This window comes from Pomacea canaliculata, linkage group LG4 (assembly GCF_003073045.1).
Source record: "Pomacea canaliculata isolate SZHN2017 linkage group LG4, ASM307304v1, whole genome shotgun sequence".
Taxonomy (NCBI): Eukaryota; Metazoa; Mollusca; class Gastropoda; order Architaenioglossa; family Ampullariidae; genus Pomacea; species Pomacea canaliculata.
In genome coordinates, this window is record NC_037593.1 from 29,259,931 (window position 1) to 29,286,453 (window position 26,523).

The 26,523-nt window shown below is 38.2% G+C and overlaps 5 protein-coding genes across 7 annotated transcripts; 1 reads left to right on the forward strand and 4 right to left on the reverse strand.

Annotated features, from left to right (window-relative positions):
- Positions 1-50: 50 nt before the first annotated feature.
- Positions 51-8,140, forward strand: LOC112563077. 2 transcript variants are annotated; one of them, XM_025236793.1, is made up of 4 exons: positions 51-617; positions 6,525-6,764; positions 7,042-7,191; positions 7,604-8,140. In XM_025236793.1, the coding sequence occupies exons 2-4, from the start codon at positions 6,551-6,553 to the stop codon at positions 7,786-7,788; spliced, it is 549 nt and encodes a 182-aa protein (XP_025092578.1). In that variant the 5' UTR covers positions 51-617; positions 6,525-6,550; the 3' UTR covers positions 7,789-8,140. The 2 variants fall into 2 exon arrangements, with proteins under 2 accessions (XP_025092578.1, XP_025092577.1); XM_025236792.1 differs by having other exon boundaries at positions 6,537-6,764.
- A 150-nt stretch (positions 8,141-8,290) lies between these two features.
- LOC112563079 lies at positions 8,291-11,356 on the reverse strand. Its single transcript, XM_025236796.1, has 6 exons — positions 11,269-11,356; positions 10,558-10,630; positions 9,999-10,086; positions 9,171-9,404; positions 8,894-8,946; positions 8,291-8,427 (listed from the first exon to the last, which is right to left on the reverse strand). Exons 1-6 carry the CDS (start codon positions 11,301-11,303, stop codon positions 8,410-8,412), a joined length of 501 nt encoding a protein of 166 aa, XP_025092581.1. The 5' UTR covers positions 11,304-11,356; the 3' UTR covers positions 8,291-8,409.
- A 2,131-nt stretch (positions 11,357-13,487) lies between these two features.
- Positions 13,488-16,226, reverse strand: LOC112563078. 2 transcript variants are annotated; one of them, XM_025236795.1, is made up of 6 exons: positions 16,057-16,226; positions 15,513-15,585; positions 15,197-15,284; positions 14,327-14,560; positions 13,902-13,954; positions 13,488-13,600 (listed from the first exon to the last, which is right to left on the reverse strand). In XM_025236795.1, exons 1-6 carry the CDS (start codon positions 16,089-16,091, stop codon positions 13,583-13,585), a joined length of 501 nt encoding a protein of 166 aa, XP_025092580.1. In that variant the 5' UTR covers positions 16,092-16,226; the 3' UTR covers positions 13,488-13,582. The 2 variants fall into 2 exon arrangements, with proteins under 2 accessions (XP_025092580.1, XP_025092579.1); XM_025236794.1 differs by having other exon boundaries at positions 15,513-15,588; positions 16,057-16,223.
- A 1,652-nt stretch (positions 16,227-17,878) lies between these two features.
- LOC112562954 lies at positions 17,879-21,468 on the reverse strand. The gene is made up of 6 exons (XM_025236586.1): positions 21,313-21,468; positions 20,129-20,204; positions 19,719-19,806; positions 19,067-19,300; positions 18,531-18,583; positions 17,879-18,135 (listed from the first exon to the last, which is right to left on the reverse strand). The coding sequence occupies exons 1-6, from the start codon at positions 21,345-21,347 to the stop codon at positions 18,118-18,120; spliced, it is 504 nt and encodes a 167-aa protein (XP_025092371.1). The 5' UTR covers positions 21,348-21,468; the 3' UTR covers positions 17,879-18,117.
- Positions 21,469-22,490: 1,022 nt separating this feature from the next.
- On the reverse strand, positions 22,491-25,660 carry LOC112562953. The gene is made up of 6 exons (XM_025236584.1): positions 25,513-25,660; positions 24,405-24,480; positions 24,085-24,172; positions 23,656-23,889; positions 23,195-23,247; positions 22,491-22,664 (listed from the first exon to the last, which is right to left on the reverse strand). The coding sequence occupies exons 1-6, from the start codon at positions 25,545-25,547 to the stop codon at positions 22,635-22,637; spliced, it is 516 nt and encodes a 171-aa protein (XP_025092369.1). The 5' UTR covers positions 25,548-25,660; the 3' UTR covers positions 22,491-22,634.
- Positions 25,661-26,523: the final 863 nt, after the last annotated feature.

Below are 26,523 nucleotides of genomic sequence, written 5' to 3' on the forward strand. Positions count from 1 at the left end.
TTAAATCATTCTACCCGAAACAGTATGAATTCGAGAAAACTAGCCGGGAATCAAACAGTCTATCAAAAAAACAAAAGAGATGCAAGAGAGATATACAATTAAGGCATCAGAGTTGATCTATCAGGGCTTTTGTCTTACTGGTTTCTCTTGCTGCTAGTGTCCTTACTCCCTGTCCCATAACTGTCACAATGACTTAATTATTCATATCATGTACAGGCACGCAGCACATCAAAGACTATATCCTTCAAGCCCAGTTCACAGGTTGGGAGGTGACGGTGAGAGGACGAACGCCTTGCAACAACTCAAATCGACACCACCCTGATTTCACAAATATTCATTGAGAATCACACAATCATTGGTCACAGAAGAATAACAAATAACACATTCTATATTGGCTTAAGTGCCATTTTCGGATTAGGGTGTGACCGTTCTCGAGTGCTCGCAGAGCACGAATGTGCGCATGCGCACTGTTTTTACTTAGGTCTGTCTATGATCTTTTGAGAACAGCGAGATACTTATAAGAGTCATTCTGGGAGTTGCTTCAAGCTCTGAGTAAGCCTCCCGATCCGCAGTCAAGCACCAAGGTCCCCTGTCAGCCTCTTCTTCGTTAACATTAGGTAAGTGATTTATAAATCAACATTTACTGGCGCCTTCAGCTTATATTTCTAATTCTTCATATATAATTATATATACACTTTATTTAAAGGGATTGTAAAGACAAAATAAAACTGTTTAGAATCTCGTAAAGAGTAGGATCAGTTTGAATCTCGTCTATTTTCGTGTCTGTTCGTGTGGAAAAAGTTGAATGTTTTATAGGATGTTGTGTTTAATAAGAGAAATTACACGTACGGGACTTTCTCGTCCTCCGATGAAATCAACTCGACCACAGTGTGAGTTGATGCAGTGATATGGTTTGACATTGCTCATAGGCATCTTGATTGTTATCACTAATATATATCACTAATCCAACTAACGGCACACCACCGATCACTTGAGTTCAAATTCTAACAACGACCGACACTCTCTCTCTCTCTCGCTGACGTCACACTGTATCACCGCCGTAGCATCCTATACTGCACCTTTAAGTTTCTTGTGGGTTCCTAATGCCCTAAGACATATCTATCTATCTATTCCTCTTCGTGCATCAGGTTGCACATAAGGCCTCAACCAGAGTCCGCCACCGATGTCGATCGGCTGAAACCCGCTCTAGGTGACCCCATGTCCAGCCCTTTCCTTTCATCTCCCTTTCCACTGTTCTTCTCCAAGTTTCCTTTGGGCGGCCTCGTTTTCTTCGGCCGTCTGGAGTCCATCGTAGGGCGACTCTGGAAAGGTCTGCTGTCTGCTGGCGGAGCACATGTCCAATCCATCGCCAACGCCTTCGTTGAACCTGCGTGGTGATGGACTCGGTTTCAGTTCTTCGGTGGAGTTCTTCGTTGGTGATGGTGTTTGGCCAAAAGATGTTAAGTATGAGCCTGAGGCATCTGTTTTGGAAGACGTCAAGCTTGTTACTGATGGTTTTGGTTATCTTCCAAGATTCTGATCCGTAAAGGAGGGTGCTGATCACATTTGACTTGAAGATTCTCAGCTTGATCTTCTGGCTGATGTTTTTTGCCTTCCATGTGCTCCTGAGTGAGGCAAAGGCCTGACTGGCTTTTGCCAGTCGGGCTCGAATCTCCACCTCCGCATCCCCAGTGTTTGACATTTTGGACCCAAGATAGGTGAAACTGTCAACTTCCTCAATCTCTTCTCCATTTAGTTTGATGCTGTCTTGGACTCTGGCGTTCACTCTCATACTGTTAGTCTTTTTTGTGCTGACCTTCAAGCCAAGGTTTCCAGCTGTTTCTGAGAAGGCCTTTGTTTTTTCCTGCATGTCTTGGTGGCGGTGTGACAGCAGGGCAATGTCATCAGCAAAGTCCAAGTCTTCCAGTGCTGTTGTTGCTGTCATAGTCATGGTCCAGCTGAGCCCTCTCCTCTCGCTGTCGGTGGAAGTCTTCATGATCCAGTCCATGGCCAGGATGAAGAGGAATGGCGACAGAATGCAGCCCTGCTTCACCCCAGTACTGACGTTGAAGGGGTCTGTGAGCTCTGTGTCACAGACAACCTGGGATTTGAAATCGCTGTACAGCATTGCAATGACCTGAACAAGTTTTGCAGGGACTCCGTAATGCCTCAGGATCTTCCATAAGGACTCGCGGTGGATGCTGTCAAAAGCCTTCTCCAGGTCGATGAAATTGATGTACAGCGGTGTGTTCCATTCGTTGCTCTGCTCCAGAATCTGTCGCAGAATGAAGATGTGTTCGGAGCAGGATCGCCCAGGGCGAAATCCTGCTTGCTGTGGTCGGAGGTCTTTCTCAAGAGTTGCCGTCAGTCTTGACAAAACAATCTTGCTGAAGACCTTGCTGGTGAGGGAAAGAAGTGTTATGCCCCTCCAATTATTGCAGTCTCCAAGATCTCCTTTCTTGGGTAACTTGAAGATGAGCCCTGTCTTCCAGGCAACAGGGACCTGCCCTGATTCCCAAATTTGCCTGAAGATTTCAGTCAGCTTGGGAGCTGTCACATTCACGTCTGTTTTCAACGGTTCCCAGTCACTTAATCCCCAGACACTTCATCCCCGACACTTCATCCCCGACACTTCATCCCCGAGACATTTAATCCCTAAGCACTTCATCCCCAGACACTTCATCCCTAAACTAAATTCTTAACTATAAAAATTATGAAGTCAGCGAAAAATTTTATTGAAATTTATTAATTGAAATTCAAATAATTCAAATTCAAATCATGCTATTAACTTCAACGTCATTTGAACATCTACAACATTAGTTAAAATTCATATAAGCAAGTAAATGTAATGTTCTTCAACAATATGATATGAAAATTGTTCTTGAGTGTTCGGGAGGTAATTGCTGTTAATCAATATGAAAGGTAAGCTAATGATCGGAGGTACAGAAGACGATCCATTGTAGTTATCCCCTCTACCGCGCAGTCTGCGGCCCCGTATGTACGTATGCTCGAAGTAGGATAGAAGTTCCGGCATGCGATCATGTTGTGGCATTGACTCTGCAAGCAATTCGAAGGAATCGACGATGTCTTCCTCACGTACATAGGCAAGAGCTGGGAGGCATCTGACCATTCCACGTCACTCGTCGTCTTCGTCGTCGTCACTTCTCATCCCCAGTTCAGTGACTTTGCGTAATACCGCTTGACTTCAGTGAAAGTAACATCCCGTTACTTTACATGACTGAAACTTCTCTCTAAAAGCGGTCATCGCAGCTTTCTCAAAGTCTGTTACTATAGTCTCTGGAGCTGCATTAGGCACTAGCTCTCTAACTGCACCCAACAATCTATTATAGGCTGCACTTGATTTGTCCTGAAGAGGAAGTGTCGGGGATTAAATGTCTCGGGGATTAAATGTCTCGGGGATTAAATGTCTCGGGGATGAAGTGTCTCGGGGATGAAGTGTCGGGGATGAAGTGTCTGGGATGAAGTGTCTGGGGATTAAATGTCTCGGGGATGAAGTGTCGGGGATGAAGTGTCGGGGATGAAGTGTCTGGGGATTAAGTGACCGGACACCGTTTTCAACATCTCTGCTGTTATTCCATCTGCCCCTGGTGCTTTGCCGCTCTTCATTGTCTTGACTGCTGCTGTCACTTCTTCCAGGCTTGGTGGGTCTGTGCAGATGTCAAGGTCTATAGCTGCTGGCTGGATGTCTGCAAGCTGAGGGGGATCTGGTCTGTTCAGAACTGACTCAAAATGCTCCCTCCAGCGCTGTAGTTTTCCTGCCTCTCCCTCGACGACATTACCGTTCACGTCTTTCACTGGCACATCACTGTTCTTAAACCCGTTGTTGCTCATCATCGGCGATCTCAATGCCAAGGTGGGAAGTGACAACACCTGCAGGGAGCATGTCATGGGCAAACATGGAATAGGAACCATCAATGACAACGGAGAGAGACTGGCAGACTTTTGTGAAGAAAACAACCTACTGATTGGAGGCACACTCTTCCCACACAAAGACATCCACAAGGCAACATGGACATCACCAGATGGGATCACAAAGAACCAGATAGACCATGTCATCATCAACCGAAAATGGAGGAGCTCACTTCAAGATGTTAGAGCCTACAGAGGAGCAGACATTGCCAGTGACCACACTCTTGTGATAGCCACAGTTTCCCTGAAGCTGCGTCGATCACGAGGAAAACAGGCACGTCAGCAGAGAGTGGACTCTGGCAAACTGAAAGATCCAGCCACCAAACGGGCCTTTGCTATGGAAGTAAAGAACAGGTTCCAGGCACTAGGAGACCAACAAGAGATGACCTTAGACGACTTCAATCGAGTCTTACAGGAATCAGGAGAGAAAATACTGGGCTTCCAACGGAAAAAGAAAGAACAGTGGATCAGAGAAGAGACATGGAAGAAGATAGAAGAGAGAAAGTCAGCCAAACAAAGAATCAACAGCACCAGATCTGAACGCCTGAAGGAACAACACAGACAAAGATATGCAAAACTGAACAAAGAGGTAAAGAGGATGACAAGAACCGACAAAAGATATCACATAGAGAAACTGGCAGATGAAGCAGAAAATGCAGCAAGTAAAAATGACCTGAAGACACTATACAAGATAAACAAACAGCCCTAAGACATAGATACATAAATTTTTGTTTTCATATCCTTCCCTTAGCATTACCGTATTATAGTCATTCACCGATTTTATATTTAATTATTTTCACAAACGAACAAAAACAATTAAATACAAAACAAAATAAGACAAAAGAATCAAAATCAATCTTCTGTTTCTATTACTCGTGAGCAACTCAGAATGTATGTAATTGAGCTAAACAGACTTGAAGATTTTACTACTTTTAAAACATGGTATGGATTTTATTTTATATATTGGATAGCAAATAATAAAAATTAGCATGAGAAAAGCAGGACCCCCCATTCCCTCGATGAAACCATCTTAATAATCATACATAGTAGTCTTCTGCATAGAATCGAAAGGGTGAGGGCTGTACTTTGAAAAAGAAGATATTTCTGCTGTAACCATGTACCCCAGCTTTCTACCTTCTAGACAAAATATCTATACCTAGCCAATCACTTTGTTTCGTTTTTGTTGTTGTTGTTTTGGTTTTGTTTTTGTTTTTTTGTTTTTTGCAGAAACCAAAAGATAAAAGAAATTCGATCGAGACTTTTTGATGAGGTCCTAATTCACACCTCGAAATATTACACTTAAGTTATGAATGGAACCTTCCATTCTACAGCTCGTGCCCAAATCAGACAAGAATTTACCGAGTCTTTTGCTTGTTTGTTTGTTATGCTAGTAAATGTTTGTCTTATTTCTTGCTTCGCTCCTGTCACATGGGCTGCTCTGCATGATCCTTTCTCCTGATATTTCAGTGCCATTCGTCCCATTAATATTACTACTGCCAACAAGTTGAAAACGTGTCTCGACGCCTCACCCTCCGTACGATGAGCTCCACCCACGAGTTTTGACATAAACAGTTGACATGCATCAGCAATAGCTTTTTATGCTTCATGGATATTGAGACCAAAACCAGGCGTCGCCCGGGGAAAACACTTCCATATTTACCACACACACACAGAGCCCACGAGACAAAAAGAGAGAAAATATTTGCGCGTAAACTAGACCTGCCTCCAAAAGTCTCCACAAACAAGAACACAGTGTTTACAACCTGCGTAAACCTTCTGTTGTCAAGCACCAAGTCCACCCGCTCCATTTATGTGCAGTACCCCGTCCCCTTTACGATCTGTAGAAGATTTGACAGACCTACACCCTGGTTAACAGGTAAATTGTCTGCGTGCACAAAGGTGAGGGTTGGTTAAAGCCACAAACAGGACAGGTGTCGAGCCTCGGTTTCGCTCCGTGCTGTAGGTGGGAGGGTTGTTTACCTCTGCCGCTTGACAATCGGCAACAAGATTAAACCGATCCCGAGGTCTCAAAATAAAGTGACACAATTAGGGCAAAGAAATTTACAAAGAACTGCACACCATGAAAATGTTCATGGAAAATAAATACATGAATGTAGGAATGTTAAATGTAGGCTTTGGATCTCCCTCCCCTATCTATCTATGATGTCAAAATATAGAATCGTTTCTGATGTCAGCAACATCTGTGACAAAATTTGCCGAGTTGATTTTCATTTGGAGCCAGGCCCAGGGGATAATGTGTTGTATAACAATTAACATGAAAAATCGGATAAAAGTGTTCCCGCACAAATACACCAACCTTTCATATTTCACATTTTTGTTAGGATCAGACAAACGGTGTGGATTTACATAACGGTCACACACGCACATCGTGCCACTCTGCTTCATTTATACAATATTCACTACAGGCTCTTCGTGATAATTTCTTTTCAAGGAACTTAATGTTCATCTCTCATGTATTTTCTGTGATTCCGATTTTCTTATAATTCGTAAATGTTACTTTTTGTATGGAGTTTTTTTGTTTGTGTTTTCCATTTCCACTTGAGTAGATAAATACACATGTTTATTTCAAACAATCTTTTTTTAAGGTGGCATCATCAAAATGGGTCTCTATCTCGTGGAAAGTTTCCAGAAGGCTAACATCTTTGCAAAGCTAGCTTTCATGTTTCTCCTGATCGCCGAAATCTTGGGGTGGATCGCTTTCACCACGACAGACTGGGGTAGAATGTTCACATTTGGCGGAGATTACGTAGGCTACGGGCTGTGGAGGATCTGCACGAACCTCATCTGTGAAACCAACGACGGCTGGCTGCTGGGTGAGACACTGCACACCACTTCTGTAGAGCTGCATCATGCTTCTTCTTATTACATCTCCCTACAGCTAGCTCACTCACTCAATTCTTCCCTCATTCACTCAAAAAAGTGTTCAAAGGTGTTGCCTGACATGTTTGTATCCACAAGCCTGTACAGAAATCATGGACACCATCGAGTTTGGGTTTGGGCGTCAGTAGAATCCTTAGTTTCGCTTTGGATATCATAACAAAACAAAAATGTTACTAATGTAATGAGTTGTATTAATCGTTGTTTATGTAGAGTGGTACGGAGTGGTGCAGGCCTTTGCTATTATAGGCTTTGTAACGCTAAACCTCGGCTTCTTCCTCGTCATTCTCTTCATGTTCGTCGCCACCTGCAAGTGCAACTCCGACCTCAGCTTCTGGAACGCCATCAACTGCTTTGCGGGCGGTGAGTGCATTTCAACCACATTGTGCCTTTCGCTGACTACCGTCCATCCTCTTGACCTCTGACTTACCTGTGTGACCTAACTTTACCTGTTAGTTCAAGGTGCATAGCACAGTATATCTAGATAACGCAGCTGTTCTTTCACATGAAAACACTTGAGATACTACTGCCCTCGTTAACAATTTTGGAAAGGGGTTGAGGGCTGTCTTCATGTGGTCTGGAAACGGCTTGGACAAAACTTTCGGTTGTCGAAGAGGTCAACCAAAGGGCTCCTAAAATACTCTTGAAGTTTTATGGTTTGTACAGAAGGAACGCAGGCTGAACACAAATATACGAAATAAATAAATAAATACATAAATACATAAATAAAGAAAGAAATAGGGAATGAATGAATTGTTTTTCTCTCCCTTTTCAGCCATTTGTTGGCTCATCTCTATCATCATTTTTGGGATTAAGTTTGATGACAAGTACGATCAAGGGTATGGGAAGACAGTCTCCTACTCCTACATTCTCGCTATCATCGCCCTGGCCTTGATGATAGCATCGGGCATCGTCCTGCTCCTGACCAACCGAGGAGGTGGCGCCGTTTCATCCAAGTGACATCACTCCCTCCAACTTCCGGTGATGATGTCAGCTGCCTGGTATCTACTGGCAGTCTGATCTCAGGATAAAGACAAGTAGATAATGTGGGTAGTAGATTAAAATAAATAGAAATGTCTACTCGAAACATGGAAACAAGCAGTTTAAAATGAATGTTTGAAAGTTTAAATGAACAGAAAAGTACAGTTACATATTATAAAACAAATTTAAAAATCTGTTTGCTACATCGTAATGAGCAAGATATGTTATATAAAGTTTAAATTAAAGTATTTTAGGGTGTTGTGACATTGCTTCTCAAAAAAATGACTAATTAATCTTTTTCCACTCTCCACATTTAATATTCCAGTGAACAAAATGTTGATGAAATGAGCAAAGCATAATGTTCGTTAGTTTCCTGATTTAATTAATTTTCTGGTTAATTTATTTTGTAGAACCATAGTGCAAATCAGTTAATTCATACACGACACATTCATGCATATTATTAGTAAAAGAACACGTGTTATTTTATGCCAATAAATTATTTGTTTTATTTCAAAGTATGCATTGAAAAATACATAATTTACACAAAGAATATTGGAAAGAATTTGTTGTAAGCGTCGGAGACCAGGTGGCGAAGAGAGGCTAGCACGTTTCGTAAATCTGTCAACAAAATATAAACAATGTTTATAAACAATAATGGATGGGAAATAACTTATCTATTTTATTACACTATGTTATGAACGCTAATTCACATAAATTTTGGTTTTATTTTTATTTTGAAAATTTTCACCTGTTTTGTGTCTGTATATATTCATATAATCGTTTTGGCTTCCTGCGTTCAGTAAATTGTGTCCGTGTACATCTTAAATTGATGCTTCGGTAAACATCAGATGGAAAGAAAATAACAGTTAAATAAATATCCTGCGTGGCAGTCATCATATTGGTAGTTTTATATTGTATGAGTGTTGTTAGGTTTCACATTGAATGAGCGGTAGTCTGTCTCTAATGTGTATGAGCGGGATTCAAATAATAATGAAATAAAATGTCATAGTCCTCTAACACAGTGTTTTGTGTCACTTGTCGACTGCGTCCGATCGACTGCTGACCTGTAACATACAATACTTACACTGAGCAGGTATCTGCGGAATTCAGAAGACTGTATCTTTCCATCGCCATCGTCTGGAAAGAGAAAAAAAATCATCATGATGATGATCATCATCACCATCACCACCACCATCATCATCATCCTCATCATCAAATCATGTTCTCTCCTTTGCTTTCTCTGACATTTTTCCAGTTTCTGACACCAAAAGACACCAAAGAACCATAGTTTCCTTCTCCATTCGTTAAATCAACCGCCTGTATCCTTCCGTCTCATTTCTGACTCAATGGTGTTGCCATACCTTGCTGTCTAATGATGCGCTGCTCGAGCTCTTCCAGTTCGTACATGGACAGCTTCCCATCTTTGTTTTGGTCGTAGGAGTCGAAGGTGTGGGAGGCGAAGTTGGGAGCATCACCGAAGCGCTCGTGCCACTTCTGGACGAAGTGAGCTTTCTCGATCTGAGGTCCGAAAGTCGCAGCCAAGAAGATCAGCGACTGGGTGTTCATACTCAGGATCAAACCTTCCGACACTGGCACTGAAAACCCCAACGAGAAGCAATTATCGTCTTGTATTGTCTAATCTGGTTCCACCTTGTGCAAGTTTGTTTGTTTGTTGTTGTTGTTTTTTTTTTGTTTGTTTGTTTGTTTTGTTTTTTTTAGTGACTCGGTAAAGTTCAGCGGAAACAACTATTTACAAAAATCTAGGCGAATACTCCCATTCCCTTTCCGATCTCGAGATACAAGCCTACAGAACTCTCTCGTACAGAGATAAGGTAAACATGTGACGTCACGTGTGTACACATACACCATACTGTCTGCATTTTTCAAGGTTGTAGCCTTGACAACATAAGTGTATACAATCGTGACGTCTGTGCTGCTGAGAAGTTAGAAAAGGTTTCAAGAAGCCAGTGTCTTTAGCTTGACCCTTGACTTAGCCAACTGCTGAGGTTACGCAAAGAATTTTGTATACCTAGTACGAATATATATATACAGTTCTCTTTGGCAGTGATGCCGAGCAAGAGTTTTTCCGTTACTTTTTACGAGACCAGTTAAGTACATAAATGTGTTTCGTGTTTAACAAAAAGCCAAGGCAAGTGATTTTTAAAGTTTAAAACAAGCGCTGATCTTACGGTTGATGTCGAGGATGTCTGCAAAGCCGACAACAATCTCGTTTGTCGTGATGACGTTGTCACCGTTACGGTCGACGATGTCCGCCACCTGGTAAATACAACAGGTGATGACAATAAAGTTGACAATATCTGCCGTCGAGGGTGATAAGACAGGTGGTGAGTATGAGGTAGTGTAGAAAACAGTAAATATTAGTTCAACAGGTGTTTAGTAAAACAAACAATAACTATTGACTGTCGTCGGCGTTTGACATCTGGAAACATGGAACAAGCAATAACGTCAACAATGGTGACACAGATACCGAAACATTAAAAACTATAGAAAGGGTGTTAAAACTAGCACTATAGCCTTGTGATGCTGCATATTTATTTATATTATTCAGATGTTTATTTTCAGAACGGTGGGAAAATTGAAAAGAAAGAAAGAATTTACTGGAATAAAATGACAGCGGAATGAGAGAACGAGCTACTGAAAACGGATTTTTTTTCTCTAATTGTACGCCAGGGCCAAGACACTGTATGTTCATTGAAACATTAAAGCAGTTCAATTAAAGAGACTCACCAAAGAAATGACTTCCTCCTCCCGGATGTGTTGAGACCAGGGATGACAAGTTGGCAACTGTGCGTGCGCAACGCTGAAAGTAAAGAACGGATAAAATAATTGATGTGCAATGAAACAATATCAAATAAAACATTGCTAATATCGCTAATGGACACACAAAATTTGTTTCTGAATATTTCAGAGCAGAACTTAATGTCTTACCAAAAGTGTTCATGCTTTTTCCCAAGAAAATAAGCTGATTATTTAAATAAATAATATTTTTGCTTTTACTCATGAGACGAAGACTACCTAATCTGCAAGTGTGTGCGTGCGTGCACGCGCTCGCGAAATATTAGTAATACGCACAGAACATGAAATAATGAAAGGCAGGATCTTTTATCAGTTTATAAGAAATTAAGCATCTTTCAAAGATTATAAATAAGTAACTTTTACAAAAGGAAAAAGTAAGAAATATTTAGTTGCTGTCGGGATAAATAATGCATTAATAAAATATATTTTAATAAATATTAGCATAAACAGCAAAAATGAGAAAACACTAAGAAATTTCAAAACCAATTATTACTGCTTAGCTCAGACAAATGTTTACATTATTAAACATTTACTTCACACAAGGTTAATTGTCTTCAATTTTTTTAACGAGTTGCGGTTTGTTTAAAAAAGTGTTTGCCATAAGAATATTAAATTTGTTCTTCGACATCAAAACTTTCTTACCATAGCAAAGCTGAGATCGCTAGAATGGTGTTCATGTTGAAGGTACCAGCCAATGTCGCAGTGACTTCCAGGAAACCAAATCATCTTATATATACACCGAGCATACTTGTTTGTTTACTTTGATGAGAGTGCATGGAATGGTCCGAGGACATTAACTGGCGAGCTCTGATGATCATACGACGTCCGCAGGAGAAAGATGATTGGGTGGCACGATGAGGGAATTCCTACAGATAAAAAAGGACGAAAAATGGTTAGGTGGTACGACTAAGGAACTCTAGAGATTAAAAAGAAAGAATTGTTTTGCCATTTTTTGGTGCAATGGCATTACTAGGTCAAGGTAATACTTTTCAAAGAACTAAAAGCAAAGAGTAAACTTATTTTTTCTTCTTAAAGAAGTATTAAACATGATGTACACTTCATCTCACTTCACGTTAAGATTGCTCAGCCATAAACACTGCAAAAGCATGAATTTAATTTAAAAAATATTTTTTACTAAATCCATAAACCATGATTTGCAAAGTGAATATTAGCTAAGCTAACCCTAATCAGAAAAGTAAATTGAATGATTAATACCACAAACTACGATTTGCTATTTTGAGGGTTAGCGAATCATAGGTTATTCCAGTGGTTTCACTACAAATATCCTGATTTGCAAAATTATTCGACTGCCACAAACACTGGCCGCTGAGAAATGCTTACATTATCGTTGAACGAGTGTAAATGACAAGTTTACAGTGTTTTGGTAATTTGCGAAATAATGTTATTGTAGTATGTGATATTAATACGCTCTGTTTTCTTTGTGTTGTGAATGCTTTTCTTTACAGTATCAGTAAAGAGTATAAGGCACGTGCATCATACGTGCAGAATAGAATGCGAATGAGCTAATGTCTGATCCCTTGACTTGCTGAAGCTCCAAAATTCTCTGGTTGAGCAAAAGGTCAAAAAAAGTCTTGGATCTTTCTTGGAGCAGTGTTTATTTAGGTTAGAAAGCACTTTTACTTGATACGAATAGTGCGCGTTCACTTTTTAAAAAATTTGAACATACGATATGAAATTATCTAACCTTTGATTATTAGTTGCATAATAGTTCGCTGATGTTTGGCAGATTGTTTGTGTACCCGTGCGTTCATCCATACGCATGTGCGTGCTCTTCGATCCCGTCGGCAGAAAATGACCTAAGGTCAGCTGCATAAATTAATTAAGCTTTTGTCGTTATCTTTCCCCCATCATCGATTAATTTGCGTGCACGTATATTTCTGAGGACTTTAAAAGTGATTTATAAACAACCCAGCGCTCTATACAACTGGAGAGTGAGCAGAATTTATCATGCTGCAGCTGAAAATAATTCTCCTGCATCATCTGATATAGTAGCATCCATTTACAGGAGAGATTTTTCTTAATTTAAAAAAACTAGAATGGAATTTTTAAAATAGCGCGAGGCACGAGGCTTTCATCTATGTTATCTTTTAGAGCCGTTAGTACTTGTGCAATCACTCGAAGAGGAAAACATCAAGGGAAGCAACTGCTAAAAGGAAAAAAATTGCTGCTACAATAAAATAAGAATTAACTCCCCTTTCCCGCAAACGTGACAGTAGACTACTCCTAGGTTTTCTTTATCCTCCTCATCCTCCTCATCCTTCTCCTCATTATCATCATCTAATTTTTTTTTTTTTTTTTTTGGTAGAGTTGAGGGATTCCACCTGACAGTGATGAATTTCGAGTGGCTAGAACATCTCAATGTGGCTAATTTTTCTGGGCAGTGACTGCACATTAATTTGTTTCCATATGATCACCAGACCATGACCATGACTTTTGTTTAAGCAGCTCACTACAAAGTGATAATTTTCTTTGTTGTTAACGCAACAGAGAAATCAATTTTTTGTGGTTAGTATATGTGGTTGTGATGAATATTGCATGGGCAGATTTCATTAGAGTGTAATAGGGAGAAAAATGCTACGGTGATAATCTTATGTAGATTGCAGTAAAGCCTACACAATCACACATTTCAGCGCAAAGAGACGGTCATCAGCAAGAAATCTTCAGAACTTCGGTTGGCTGTAGGTAAGAATATGACTATACCTCGTCTAAAGTATCAACGTTTGCTTGCTAAAATGAAAAAGAAAAAAATAACCTGACCCCTAATGAAGCTGTTTGACAATTTGACAAGTTCAACACATCCAACGCAGACAATGCATATATTTATGAATATATCAAAAACCAAAGTCATTGCATCTTTTATTTTTCCACAGTTAATTAAGGCTTCTTGTTTCTTTCACTAGAGGCTGCATTCATGCAGACTGAGCCACGTGCAATGTTAGCAAGTCTTGTAAATCTGAAATAAATAATAATATTGCGGAAATATGTAAATTTAATGTCGCCGAAGAAAATAAATCAATTTCGTTGTTTTAAGAATGAAAGTTTATTGCACCATCATTTTAGTCTAGAAAAAAAAGAACGAAAAAATGAGCGAAGAAATGAATGAATGATAAAAGAAAAGAATGAACGAAAGAAAGAAGAAATACAAAGAATTAAAGAATCAAATGGAACAGTTTGATCACCACTCTCTCTTAAAATAATTTTGAGATATTTTTTAATAGAATACTATTTACATGAAAAGAGTGAATAGAACTCACGAAAAGTAGGTATTCACGGAACTCTCTTGCAGATATGATTTTATCGCCGTCATCTAAGAAAGCAAAGAAAGAAGCAAAGCTATGTAAGTGTGGAAAGGCAACACTATCCTAAAAAAATAACATAGCAGTGTAAATCTGCTTTACTCGATTGTATGTGTAAATATTTTACAAATATCAAGTAAAGGTGCAGGTACGCATGAGATCATTTCGCTTTGTCCAGTGGTTAAGTTTCTGAAGGTGGTTGCTATGGACGGCAGGCATCTCAGTAGCCCAAGTTGTAGGCAGGTTTTTGAAACACCAGTGATGTTGATGAAAGGTAAACTTGTTACCTTACGTCTGTACACCCAGCTGACTGTCATGTGGAGACTCACCCAGATAACTGCTATGTGGAGACTCACCCAGCGGACTGTCATGTGGAGACTCACCTACTACTGTCATCAGGTGGTCCAAAATCTGCTCCAACTCCAGAAGGCTGAGCTGGCCATCGTCGTTCACATCGTAAGCGTCAAAGGTAGCTCTCGCAAAATCTTTTGCATCCCCAAACCGGTTGTGCCATTTGTCGACGAAGTGCTCCCTGTCAATCACCACCCCAATCTGAGCCCCTAGGACCAGGAGCTGAGTACTGTTCATCCCAAGAACGAGGCCATCAGAAATTCCCACTGCATGAGAGGAATAAGTAGTTTCATTACATGAAAGCATCAACAGCTTCATAAGCTGTCATCTGTAAGCTGCTTTATTAAAATGAGGAAATGTACAATAAATAACTACATTCAAGTAACCGCAATATCGAGGCATTTCAAACCACAGTTCTCATTCGACGGAAGCTCACTGCCGGCAAACTATTCTAGAGGCAAGCAATTGTGCGTTTCGATTGCAAAAAGAGCCTTTTAAAATGTTTAAATAGACAATAATACGGAAGTAAAATGCTTAATTTACTAGAGAGAGATATTAATGATTGATTTTATTTCATCTTTACTTACTTTTTCATAACCTGTCTCAAACTGAAAGATAATGTGCACCTCTGATCAAACCTAAGCTAAAAATACCAGTAAGGTCTCCAAGATAAACTATAGTATAAACTATCAGAGCATATAAACTATATAAACTATCACTTTCTCCCAGATAAACTACAAACCTTACCCTCTTTCAAACAACACTATAAAACACAACAAACAGCCACGAGACTCAAATTGTCCCAAATAAACCTTAGCAAATCCCAAACTAATGCAGGTTTTTAGAAATATTTCCTTTAAATTACGAAAGTGGAATAAATGTGAAGTAGTTTATCTGCTTACGGCTGAATTGAAGAATGTCTGCAAAACCAACAACAATCTCTGCTACCGTAACCACATTGTCCTGATTGCGGTCAATAAGGTCAGCCACCTGGAGGAAAACTTACAAAATTAAAAAGGACTCTGATATGTGCGCTAGAGCATATACAGGGAATTAAATATGTAAATATATTTCTGTTTAAGGTATAGACAAAAATTGCGGATATGCCAGTCTGAAGACAGATTGATAAAGACATTTTTGCTGTCTTATTAAATTTATTTGTTATCAGGAACGACAGAAATTAAAATGATGAGAACATAAGGGAAGTAACTAGCTTACCAAAGCGACTACTTCCTCTTCTCTGAGGTCTTGCGAGTTAGAGTGACAGACAGAGTGTATCTGAGCGGAGACACTGCTGTCAAACATATGTAAACATATACACCCACACACCAACACACGTATCAACACACACACAGGATGCTAAGAATTATAATAGCAAGGTTAGGACGTCGAAATGAAATTTCCAGCAATGGGACATTCACCAGGAGTTTATGCAAACGGCGAACATTTATTTAAAAGCCTGCCATCTTTCCAATTGAAACAGAGTTGATATATAAGTTTCATACAGTTGTAACTAGGCACTATAACTATACAAGATAAGAATCTAGACATACCGACAGAAACCCTCATGCCAGGAGTTTTCCTGCTTACTTTTATTTAGATCGGTCAGATCAGATTGTGGTCACCAAACCAACATTTTATGACTGAGTGGCGAGCCAAGATGGACGCAGTGAATTTATTGTGCATTTTACGTGGTTGTGTAAACTGGATCTTTCATATAATGTACTAAATACCGAGAAATACAGATAAAAAGAAGTCCTACCCTAGAAGGCTTGCCAGAAACACGTAGACCAGCATGGCGCCGTATCTGTGGTTCAAGATGGCGTGATGAGCGTAAAGTTAACTCGTTCAGAAGCGTGATGGCTGATACTAAATATAGCTTGCTCATGCACGTGCCTTCTGGGTTTACAGAACGTCTTCACCCCCTGAACCCACGGTGCCAACAGCAACTTGTCTTCTTTAGAGTATTGTATGTCCACCATGTCGGTTTATTGATAAAGTTTAGCGACATGCACATGCTACAGCTACACTTCATCACAACATACTATGTTACAGTTATATTGACACATCATGTCATGGTACAGCTTCACCTCAACACAGCATACCATGTTACAGTTATATTGCCAGGCTGACAAGTGAGGCCAGATTTACATATGTCCTTTAAGAATCAAAGGGGCAAATATTGAAATGAACATTAATACAAATTTATTGTTTTAAGAAAAAGAGGGATGTTTAAAAATGCTTACTTAGCTTTTTCATTTTTTTGCTTTTAATTTTTTTTTAATTCTTTTCTCTTTCTTTCTTGTATCCCTCTTTTCTATCATTTTTCTGTTCCTTCTCTCTCTCTCCCTTCCCTTTGACAGCGAATGACCCACCTGTAGGTTCTCAGAGGAACTGATAATATGTTTACATGACGAGGAAGGGTGGAATGGTGGGAAACTATGCCGCAAAATGCTTGTTGAGAACAAGGTGAACAAAGCCGCGGTTATCTCCCAGTGTCCTTACTGAGCTTGTGTCGTTTCTTACACTGGAACACTCTTCCCTTTCTTTGTCTCACTCTCTTTGTCTTTCTATAGTTTTAATGTCCTGTCAATTTTCTTCATGTTTTTAAAATCCCTAGAGCAATACCGCATTTGAAATCAATACACTGCTTCTGAAAATTTTGAAATCCCTTTTTATTTAAATATTCTTGAAAGATATATATTCTTGATTATAATACTAAAAAAATCATGTAAACGTCCGTCCCTATATTGTGTAAACGTTGGGTACAATAATAGATAAGATTTATGATTGAATAGATTTGCCTTCGGCTTATCCTTTCAGTCAGTCAGTCAGTCAGTCAGTCAGTCAGTCAGTCAGTCAGTCAGTCAGTCAGTCAGTCAGTCAGTCAGTCAGTCAGTCAGTCAGTCAGTCAGTCAGTCAGTCAGTCAGTCAGTCAGTCCTTAATTAACTAACACCTGTCGTTGGGGATAGCACATGACTAGTCGTGGCAGTAGACAGGGAGAGGGTGGCTCACAAGTACTTGAAGCTTCTTACCTCTTCGAGCTGTACCCCGTTGAAACAGATCTCTGCTTTGCCACTACCATTGACCATAACTTTAATTTTATCAATGTTGGTCTCTATTTGAGATATGTTACTCTCAGTCTAATGTAAAATCGAGGTATTGTTTATTAGTAAACGCTAACAGGTCTATGTCAGAGTTTGCTATTTTCTACATTCTCGTCCTCTTCTAAAATTTTTCTTCTTGTAAATTAATAAAGAAAGGAGATATCGTAAAACGAACCTTAGTATCAATCTTCGGATTGGACGAAATATTATTTTACTAATTTAGTTATTTGTTATTTAATTCTTTCATTCGTTTACTTTTACACTCATTCAGCCATTCTTGCTCCCACATTCTTGCTCCCACTCTCTCTGTAGGTAAGAGTATAACTAATTTTTGTATGTGATTATCATGAATAAATTTTCGTTCCTAAAGCCAGTTCCTTGTGACTAAACAATTGAGAAAGGGAAGATAACTGATAACAAGGGTAACAACAGAGACAAGCAGGGTCGATGTGTGCGCACAGAAACCTTCTGAAACATTTGGCCCAAAGCACGTTTTTATTTCGTTTCTACATTTAAATTATCCCCAAAATACTTCTTCTTACTTCTTGACACAAGATATTTAGATGGGTGTCAAACATGTAAAGGTCAGTCTTGAACCCAATTTTCTTTTCTTTCTCTTGTGTTGATATAAAGACTCTTCTTTGTGTTTTTGTCGAGAGCTCGTTTCCTTCAGATTTGCCGATACACCAGCAAACATCTTTTCTTCACCATGAGATTAGCAGTTCTTGTAGACCTGAGTTACACAGAAAAAGATAAACATGTTAAGAAAGTCACTTTTCTGAGTTTGTGTATACCAACCAAGTCATCTGTTAATTAATTCAGATCATGACAAATGACATGATTTCAAAATAATAAAATATTTCTACAATTATTTATAAAATAGCATTCGAGTAAAAAATGTAAAAGTAGCATTCATAGCTCTTCTATCATTTATAAAGTTATAAGAAATTGAAAATACTACTGGTTAGTGGTCAGTGACTCAACAAAAGTTTATTATAATGTTGGCTTATTATAATATTTTTGTACAAGCTAAGACCATCAATATTATGGTTTCGTTAACAAACGATATTCAACAAGAATGCTTCACCTTAGTCAACAAGTTTTTAAAAAATACTGAATGACACTCACGTAGAGCAGATAATCGCGGAACTCCTTCGCACTCAGGATGCGGTCGCCATTATCTGAACAAAACCACATTGGTATCAAGTAAGTTATACTTTTCTTTCCATGGTGATGGGTCTGAATTATAGTTTATGCAATAATAACTATAAAACATCTGTTTTAGGGAGGGTCTGTAGACAATCGGGGCTGGAGCAGACCATTTCTGGACTGGTTCGACCTAGACAGTAAAACTTTCTCTACTCTTCTTATCTACCTGCATTAATTCACAAGTGATTGAAAACAAAAATAGTTCTCTCACTTACCAGTTTAAAGATCATGTCTTTACTTCAAAGAAACATTTCTAACTCATAATAAGTAAAGACATCGAGGTAATAGTAATAACAAAAATCTTGCTATCAGTGGTAAGAGCAATACTTCGTTTGCTTCATACTTTAATATAAATTACTAAATATCAATCAAAGCATCTCATGTTACTGCAATGTGTAATTGTGTTTTTGGAGGAGTAAAAATTGAGAAAGAACAGAAAACGTTCCTGGACTTGCCCACAGTCATGAGAGCATGCAAGACGATGCCCTCCAGCTCCAGTATGCTCAGCTTGTCGTCCTTGTTGTTATCGTAGGCCGAGAAGGTGGCCCTGATGAAGGCTTGCGAGTCCCCGAACCTCTCATGCCACTTCTGCACGAAATGCTCCTTGTCGATGATGATGCCATACTGGGCAGCCAGGGCAATCAGTTGCTCGAGTGTCATGTGTTCTATCAATGCTTCTGAGGTCTGGACTGCATAGAAAAAAACTTTATATAAATACATATATTCTTTGGATGTACTAAGAGCATCTGCTGTCCTTGATTTTTCCCATCTATATGTATCTGTAAATTTCTCCATTCCTTATATATATATTTATCTTTCTAGTTAGCTTTCGATCCATCAATCTGATTATAATCATAATACGGTTATATTTATGTATTATTGTATCTAACATTATGTTTCTTTTCTAAAATCGCTGATGTTAGTTCACTAAACTGGGTAACACTGGCTTACTGGAAATGTAACGGAATCATATTTTTACACATCAAGCAAACATAATATCGGTTGACATTGTGTGTAGTAGTTGTTTACAAATTTTCTGAGTTGCTTCGTGTTTTGGTGAGGGAGAGGAGCGAAAATGGACAAAAATTAAAATGGGAGATGACATACACCGGTAGTCCAGGATTTCGCCGAATCCCACCACGATTTCGCCAACAGTGATAATGTTGTCTTGGTTGCGGTCTATAATGTCCGCCACCTGTTGAAAGGTAGAAGGCACAATTAAAGGGAAGGAACTGATCATTCAGAAGCTGAAGAAATTATTTACAGAGTTGCGTACCTTGACTTTTTTTTTAATACTTCATGACTAAGCTAAGTATGTAAATCTATACAAATGTTAACCACATTCAAAGCTATGTTTGTACCATACCTTATTAGCTTAATATCTTTATTTCTTATTTGCTCAAATAATTCATCCAACATAATTGTAATGTTGCTGCTGTTGCAGTTGTTTTTGTGTGAAAGGTGTGTGGTTGGAGATTGTGGTTGGAGATGAGACTTTTTGTGTCTGAGCTACTCACCAAAGCTACAACCTCTTCTTCTCTCAGTAGTTGTGCGTTGCTATGACACTCATTATGGAGCTGAGCGAAGGCAGTGCTGTTTCAATACATATAAACACATCAGCGCCCAAAACTACTTTTATACATTCGTCCTCAAAAAGTTTCGGGAAACAAATTTTTTTTTTAAGTATTTCTCTTGTTACATTAAAAATTTACTAGAGTGTATTTTTTTCAGATATTTGGGTCAGAGCGCAGTATTCCTTAAAGATACTATTCCCTGACAATCTCGAATATTTCCTTTCCATTTGTTCTCCATATGCAGACTTACATCGCAATTCACAAAGATGTCAGAAAAGTATATGACTACACTTTGTTTATCAAGGCTACAACCTGCGAAAGATATGGGAGCATATGTTATTTTGAGTGACTGTGGCTGTTCAGGTGTCACTGGTTCGACCACCCTCAGAGCATGTGGTTGTTTGGAGGCTTTTCTGGATGTTTCTAAGTCAGGTGTGGGGAGACCGTTTCTTGTACTGAGCCCAAGTGAGAGGAAAATATTTGTGTGCTCTTGTAGAATTGAGGGGTTAAGTAAACTAATTTATTTTTGTTCTAGCTCCAATGTTTATTTCCAAACGGCTCTCACGTAAATATATATTAAAAGGTTTACATCTTCCTAAACTTTTTTTTAATAACGTAATTCATTTAGTGATCATTGTATTTATCAAACATTTTCATACTGGTAGACATATTATCTATAGCACGTTTCTCCAAAGATTCATTTACATTTGTTATGAGGTTTATTTTAAAGAAAAATGTTGTCTCGTATTATTTCATTATTTCTTTTTCACTTTATCTTTTGATGTTGTTATTAAGGTTAGTGGTTTTTAGCATTGCTTTTAAATCTACATGCAGCTCCAAAAAATATGTTTTGGGGGGGTTTTGTTTGTTTGTTTGTTTGTTTGTTTGTTTGTTTGTTTGTTTGTTTGTTTGTTTGTTTGTTTGTTTGTTTGTTTCATTCGTCAGCCTCTACCTTTCGCCGTACAAGGAAAAGATAAACTATCATTCACAGTTTAGTGCACCGACGACCCCGCAGTTGTGAAATTTTTTTTAAAAATCAATGGGAATCTTTCGTGGCTTGGGATGACCCCGACTTATGATTTATTGGAAGAGAACTTCAAATTATTTTTATAAGTAAAATGTCTTACCACAGCAGACTGGTCAAGACCACAAGTAAAAACATTGCTCTGTCAATCACGTGATCCTACGCGAGCACAAGATTGGTCAGTCGAAAACTGAGCTCAGCACGTCGACTGCTGCTTAATATAGACAAGGTAGTCACGTAGCTTCCAAAAATAGAATTTTCCTTTTAAAATAAAAATGTTCAACCTAAAGGCTAAAGACAGTAAATATATTGGCAAAGTCACAATCTCCTTCTAATCATGTCTCGGGTCTGACCACTCACTCTTAAAATACTTTTATAACCTTGAGCTATATCAAAACGATAACGACGATAAGAGAATGAGGTGGAATAGGTGTGGTATACAATAGCTAGTGTGTTGCTGGTTCTTTCAATTTCTCTTTATTTCATGTGCAACCATCAAACATGTTTCTATTAATATTTTTAAGTTTTAACATTCAAGCTGACAGTCTATGCTATGATATCGTCAGATGAGTTGTCAGTAAGTTTACCAGTTGTAGAAGTCTCCCACTATTATACTTAAAAAGGATATTAGACGAACCCTCAATACAGTTATCGTTATTTATTGAGCTGATGAAACCGCCCCTAGAGTGGGTAGGGGAGATAATAATATCACCACTGGTTTGAAGAGGCAGTGATTATGTCCCTTGCATAATGATTTGCTAATGTGAGGTTAAAGCCCATAGGAAGCCTCGTGCCCTTAGTTTCTAGTTGATGAGGTACTAGTTTCACCTTTCTTTACACCTGCTACTTTTGATACTCAATCCAGATAGCATTGGACTTGGGTAAGAGTATTTTTAATAATAATAATAAGAAGAAGAAGACTAGACTTTTGTTGCAGCTCATAGTGTAAGACTGCTCCCCCGATTTCAAACCTCGCCAATTATAAAAGTTTATTTCAAAACCTATTATCGTTGTTATTGTTGTTGTTATCATTATTATTCCCTTTAAATAATTCCCCTTATTTCCCTGTTATTATTAAAGTTTCATTTAGATGAAGCTATTGGAAATGTTTCATTTGAGATCGTTTGCGGTACACTTATCCACGTGTTTGCTTGCCTCTTGCCACTCATATGTGTCCCACTGGAGTTCACATACACCTGATACTGTAAAGTAGCTCCGTGGGAAACAAAATGTTAAATTTAAGATTGTTTAAATATTATGCAATTCCTAAGACAAACAATATCAGTTTCTTATTTCTTTATTTGCAATTTAATTTTTTCCTTAACGGAAACCGTGTTTAAAACATTGCAAATACAAACACAAATACCAGAGAAGTATAGGCACAATCTTTATCTGGGAGAGAAAGTTCCATTACATGTGCGCTGTTTATTCATCCCTCCTGCAGTTCTTGTAGATCTGAGTAAGACAGGTAAAAAACAAACCTTCTACTAAAATGGAAATTTAATGTGAACATGTTATTCATCTATCAGCAAGTTACCTAATATTTAAAAATAATTAAAATCAGAATTTGTTTATAGAAAACTGTAAAATGAATACGTCCGCAAATATATTTTGACTGAAAATTATATATAGGACACAAAATGTAAATAAATAAATTAATTAAACTTACATTAATCCAATGTAGTTAGATGAATACCCTATTTACGTCTGAAATCCTGTCCATTATTGTCTAAACAATGTAAACAGTTTCTAAATTTGGAATACCTGTTGGGAATTTGCAGCATATATAACTAAGAATTTTTTAACAGCTTTTACAATTTTTTTCTTTAATTATACTGTTTATGGGCTGAATGTTTATTTTTAAACACTTCCAAGTCATAATGGTACCTTCGTTCTCTTATGAACAAGAAACAAGACTGTGTAAAGAGAGGTTTGTGTACATTTATTAGCAAACATGTGTTGAAAAGATTGAGAAAGCTACTCACAAACAGCAGGTAAGCACGCAGCTCGCTGGCTCTCAGGAGACCGTCGCCATTATCTGAACAGAGAAGGTATGTATTGTTAGTCAATGATAACTACAGATATTTAATACAGAGCTAAGTAAACGATTTTAGGAAATATTTATGTTTTACATAGTGAAACATGCAAAACTTCAAAAATGTTTTAAATACTTTATAATAAGAACTGAACTCAATAGTTGTAGCGAACAGTGTGTAGCGACATATGAGGCTACTTTATAAAATACTGATCTCATGGAAAGGAAAGATTTGCTCATTACATATCGTTCAGTAAATAGAAAGCATTTGTAAAATATGAAAAAGTGTGGAATGCCAGTTTCAAAAATTTAACATTGACATATCTGAACCTTGACTTTTTCGCTGCTAACTATATTCTTCAACTTTTATTGAAGAAGGTGGGCAGAAAACAAGACAAAACTCGGACTTGCCCGAAGTGGCCAGAGCATGCTTGACGATGTTCTCAATCTCGAGTATACTCAGCTTCCCATCCTTGTTCTCATCGTAGGCATCAAAGGTGGCTCTGACGAAACCGAGTCCATCGCCGAACCTCTCATGCCACTTCTGCACGAAGTGCTCCTTGTCGATGGAGAGGTCGTACTGAGCAGCCAGTGCAACCAACTGCTGCAGATTCATTTGCAGTATCAGTGCTTCTGATGTCTGAACTGCATCAGGATGAATGCCATGCCAAGTCATATTAGCCACAAGTGCAAAAGTAGCTTCGAGAACGTTATAACGGAAAAGAGCCGTGAGTGTTTACCTGAGTAAATGTCAGTCAGTAAGATGAAAAATATATATATATCAAATGTTAGATAGGTGATGGGTACACTATTTAGAAAAGTATAAGAGAATTTACTTACATTGATAGTTTAAGATTTCACCAAACCCCACTACAACCTCTCCAACGGTGATGATGTTGTCCTGGTTGCGGTCCAGAAGATCCGCCACCTGTTGCGCATGTGTAAAAGAGTTATTTATTATTCATCGTATTTTTCTTGAAAAGGAAGTCTAATTCGACCAGATGCTAATTGTACATCTTTGATCATTATGATACAGTAGTTCTACTGTTCTCTATAAACCCTTTCTTCAACATCATTGTCACATCGTCACTGTCGTTACTCTCGCGGATGTTTTGGAGGGACGAGTGTGTCGAGAACATGACAACGACAGGACTACTCACCAAAGCGACAACCTCTTCCTCCCTCAGCAACTGTGCATTGGTATGGCACTCATTATGGAGCTGAGAGAAGACAGTGCTGTCAGAGTACATACAAAAATTAGTTGTAAGCAGGTGTAAGCAGATGTAAGCACACACACACAGGTAACCCCAAGAAAAAATTCAGAAAAGTTATAGTAAATAAAGTGCAGGTAAATAATTTAGTCAGAAATGAATATGTTTCGAACTGAATGAAAATTAAATAAACATAAGTTACATTTGAGCCTTTAATAAAGATTAATGCAAAAGGTTGTGCGGCTGTCGTGTCTGGTTGTGAGTGGGCTAGATTGTCAAAGGTCAATGACTTGAACCCTGAGGAAAATCCTTCTAGCCCTCTCTTCTTATTCAGAGGCTGCTTAGGATAAGTAACTGATTATTTCAGGGGAAGTAATAAGGGTAGGGATAGTCTCCACCTGCCATATAACGGGCCTAGAAAATGCAAAATCTCTCCCTTATAGGATTATTATGTGCCCATAGCATTAATATTCTCTTTTGCGAATTATTTTCTTCGGGTGGAATATTTGACACACGCGTTCTCATTTTTTCAGCTATGTTTTTGTTTGTTTCTTTATCTTGTCTTTATTATTACCGAAGCATGAATTTAATAAGGGATTTTGATCCTTACCAGAGTAATCTGTAAAAGAAATGTTGATTTCTGATTATCAAAACTATGATTATATCATTAATTATTTTTCGTTCGGTTCGGTTCAAAGCTGCATGCGACCAAAATACTAAGTTTACGTTTGAATAGTTATTAAATTTGACTTTTATTTAAAGTAATTTTAAGAATGTGTGTCGTTGTATGAACCGAAATATGCTGACAGTTAAAACGATACATGAAAACGGCCTAAGCTATGGACAAACATTGAAAATTAGAATATAAATGCAATGGTTGAAGGAGTTAAGGGGTAGGCAGGTCTGTTCACATTCCCCTTTTGCAGAGTGTGTTAAAGTCTGAACTGATGTGGAAATATTTAAACTGCGAAGGTCTTCAGATTAAATAGGTTCGTGATTTAAACGAGACCAACACCAGTTAAGTAATTAATTCAAGTAATTAATTCAACTGTCTCACCTCAGCAGCCCTGTCAAGATCACCAAGGCAAACATTGTACGACTGGTCAGGTGATGTCACAGTCAGAATTGATCAGTCGAAAACTTCACACAGCCCGTCTGTTGCTTCTTAATAAAGGTAAATTAGTCACGTGGTTTCCCAAAATAGAACTAGTTATGCGGTTTTTAACGCGAGAGTCAGATTTCGCCGGCTCAGAGAGGTCAAAGGTTAGTTCTCAGATGATCGTGTCTATGAGTTTTGCCCTTGATTCCTCAAGATAACTTCAAGATGATGACCGTAATGAAAATGAATAACCATTATAATTTTTTTAAATGATCTTTTAGGGAGTGCTGATTTTAATTAACAAATTATCTGTATCAAAGACATGTAAAAATGTTGTTATGTTTCTCACTCCAAAAAGATAGTAGCATAACCTATTGTTAGTATTGTAAATGTTTAGGTGAATTGAGTATTTTTTTAAAATTTATTTTGCGAACCCGGATGTCAGAATCAAAAGATAATTTTTAAAGCCCACATTTTAGAAGGCGGCTAGCAGCTGGCGATGTGGCGATAAATATTTCTTTTTTTGTACAGTTTTAAGATAAACGAAATGATAAGTAATAGAACATATCACTGAATGTGAAAGACCTGCTTTCAGTAGGCGCACCTTCTGCCATGTCGACCTGACATTTCTAGATCCTGTGATTATCATATTTGCATGTTGCAATTGTTACTAAAAGGTCAAAATTTCGTCTGCTATTTTACATACAGTGTCTAGAAGATAACTGTCTTTCCTACTTTTTGATGTTGTAGCATATAATCCAGCAATACATTAATGATAAAGAATAACGATTAGGGAACAGGATGTTTCTATATGATGTGTTCTTCTCTTGTAGCGATAAGAAATATAAAAAGAAACATAAGGGTCAGGTCAGTTCGTTTAAGTTGAAGATTATTTGCTTTAAAGCATTTATTTTAATCGCTCGTGATGTTGCCTGTAAAAGTTATAAAAGAAAATGTATGAAGAGGTGG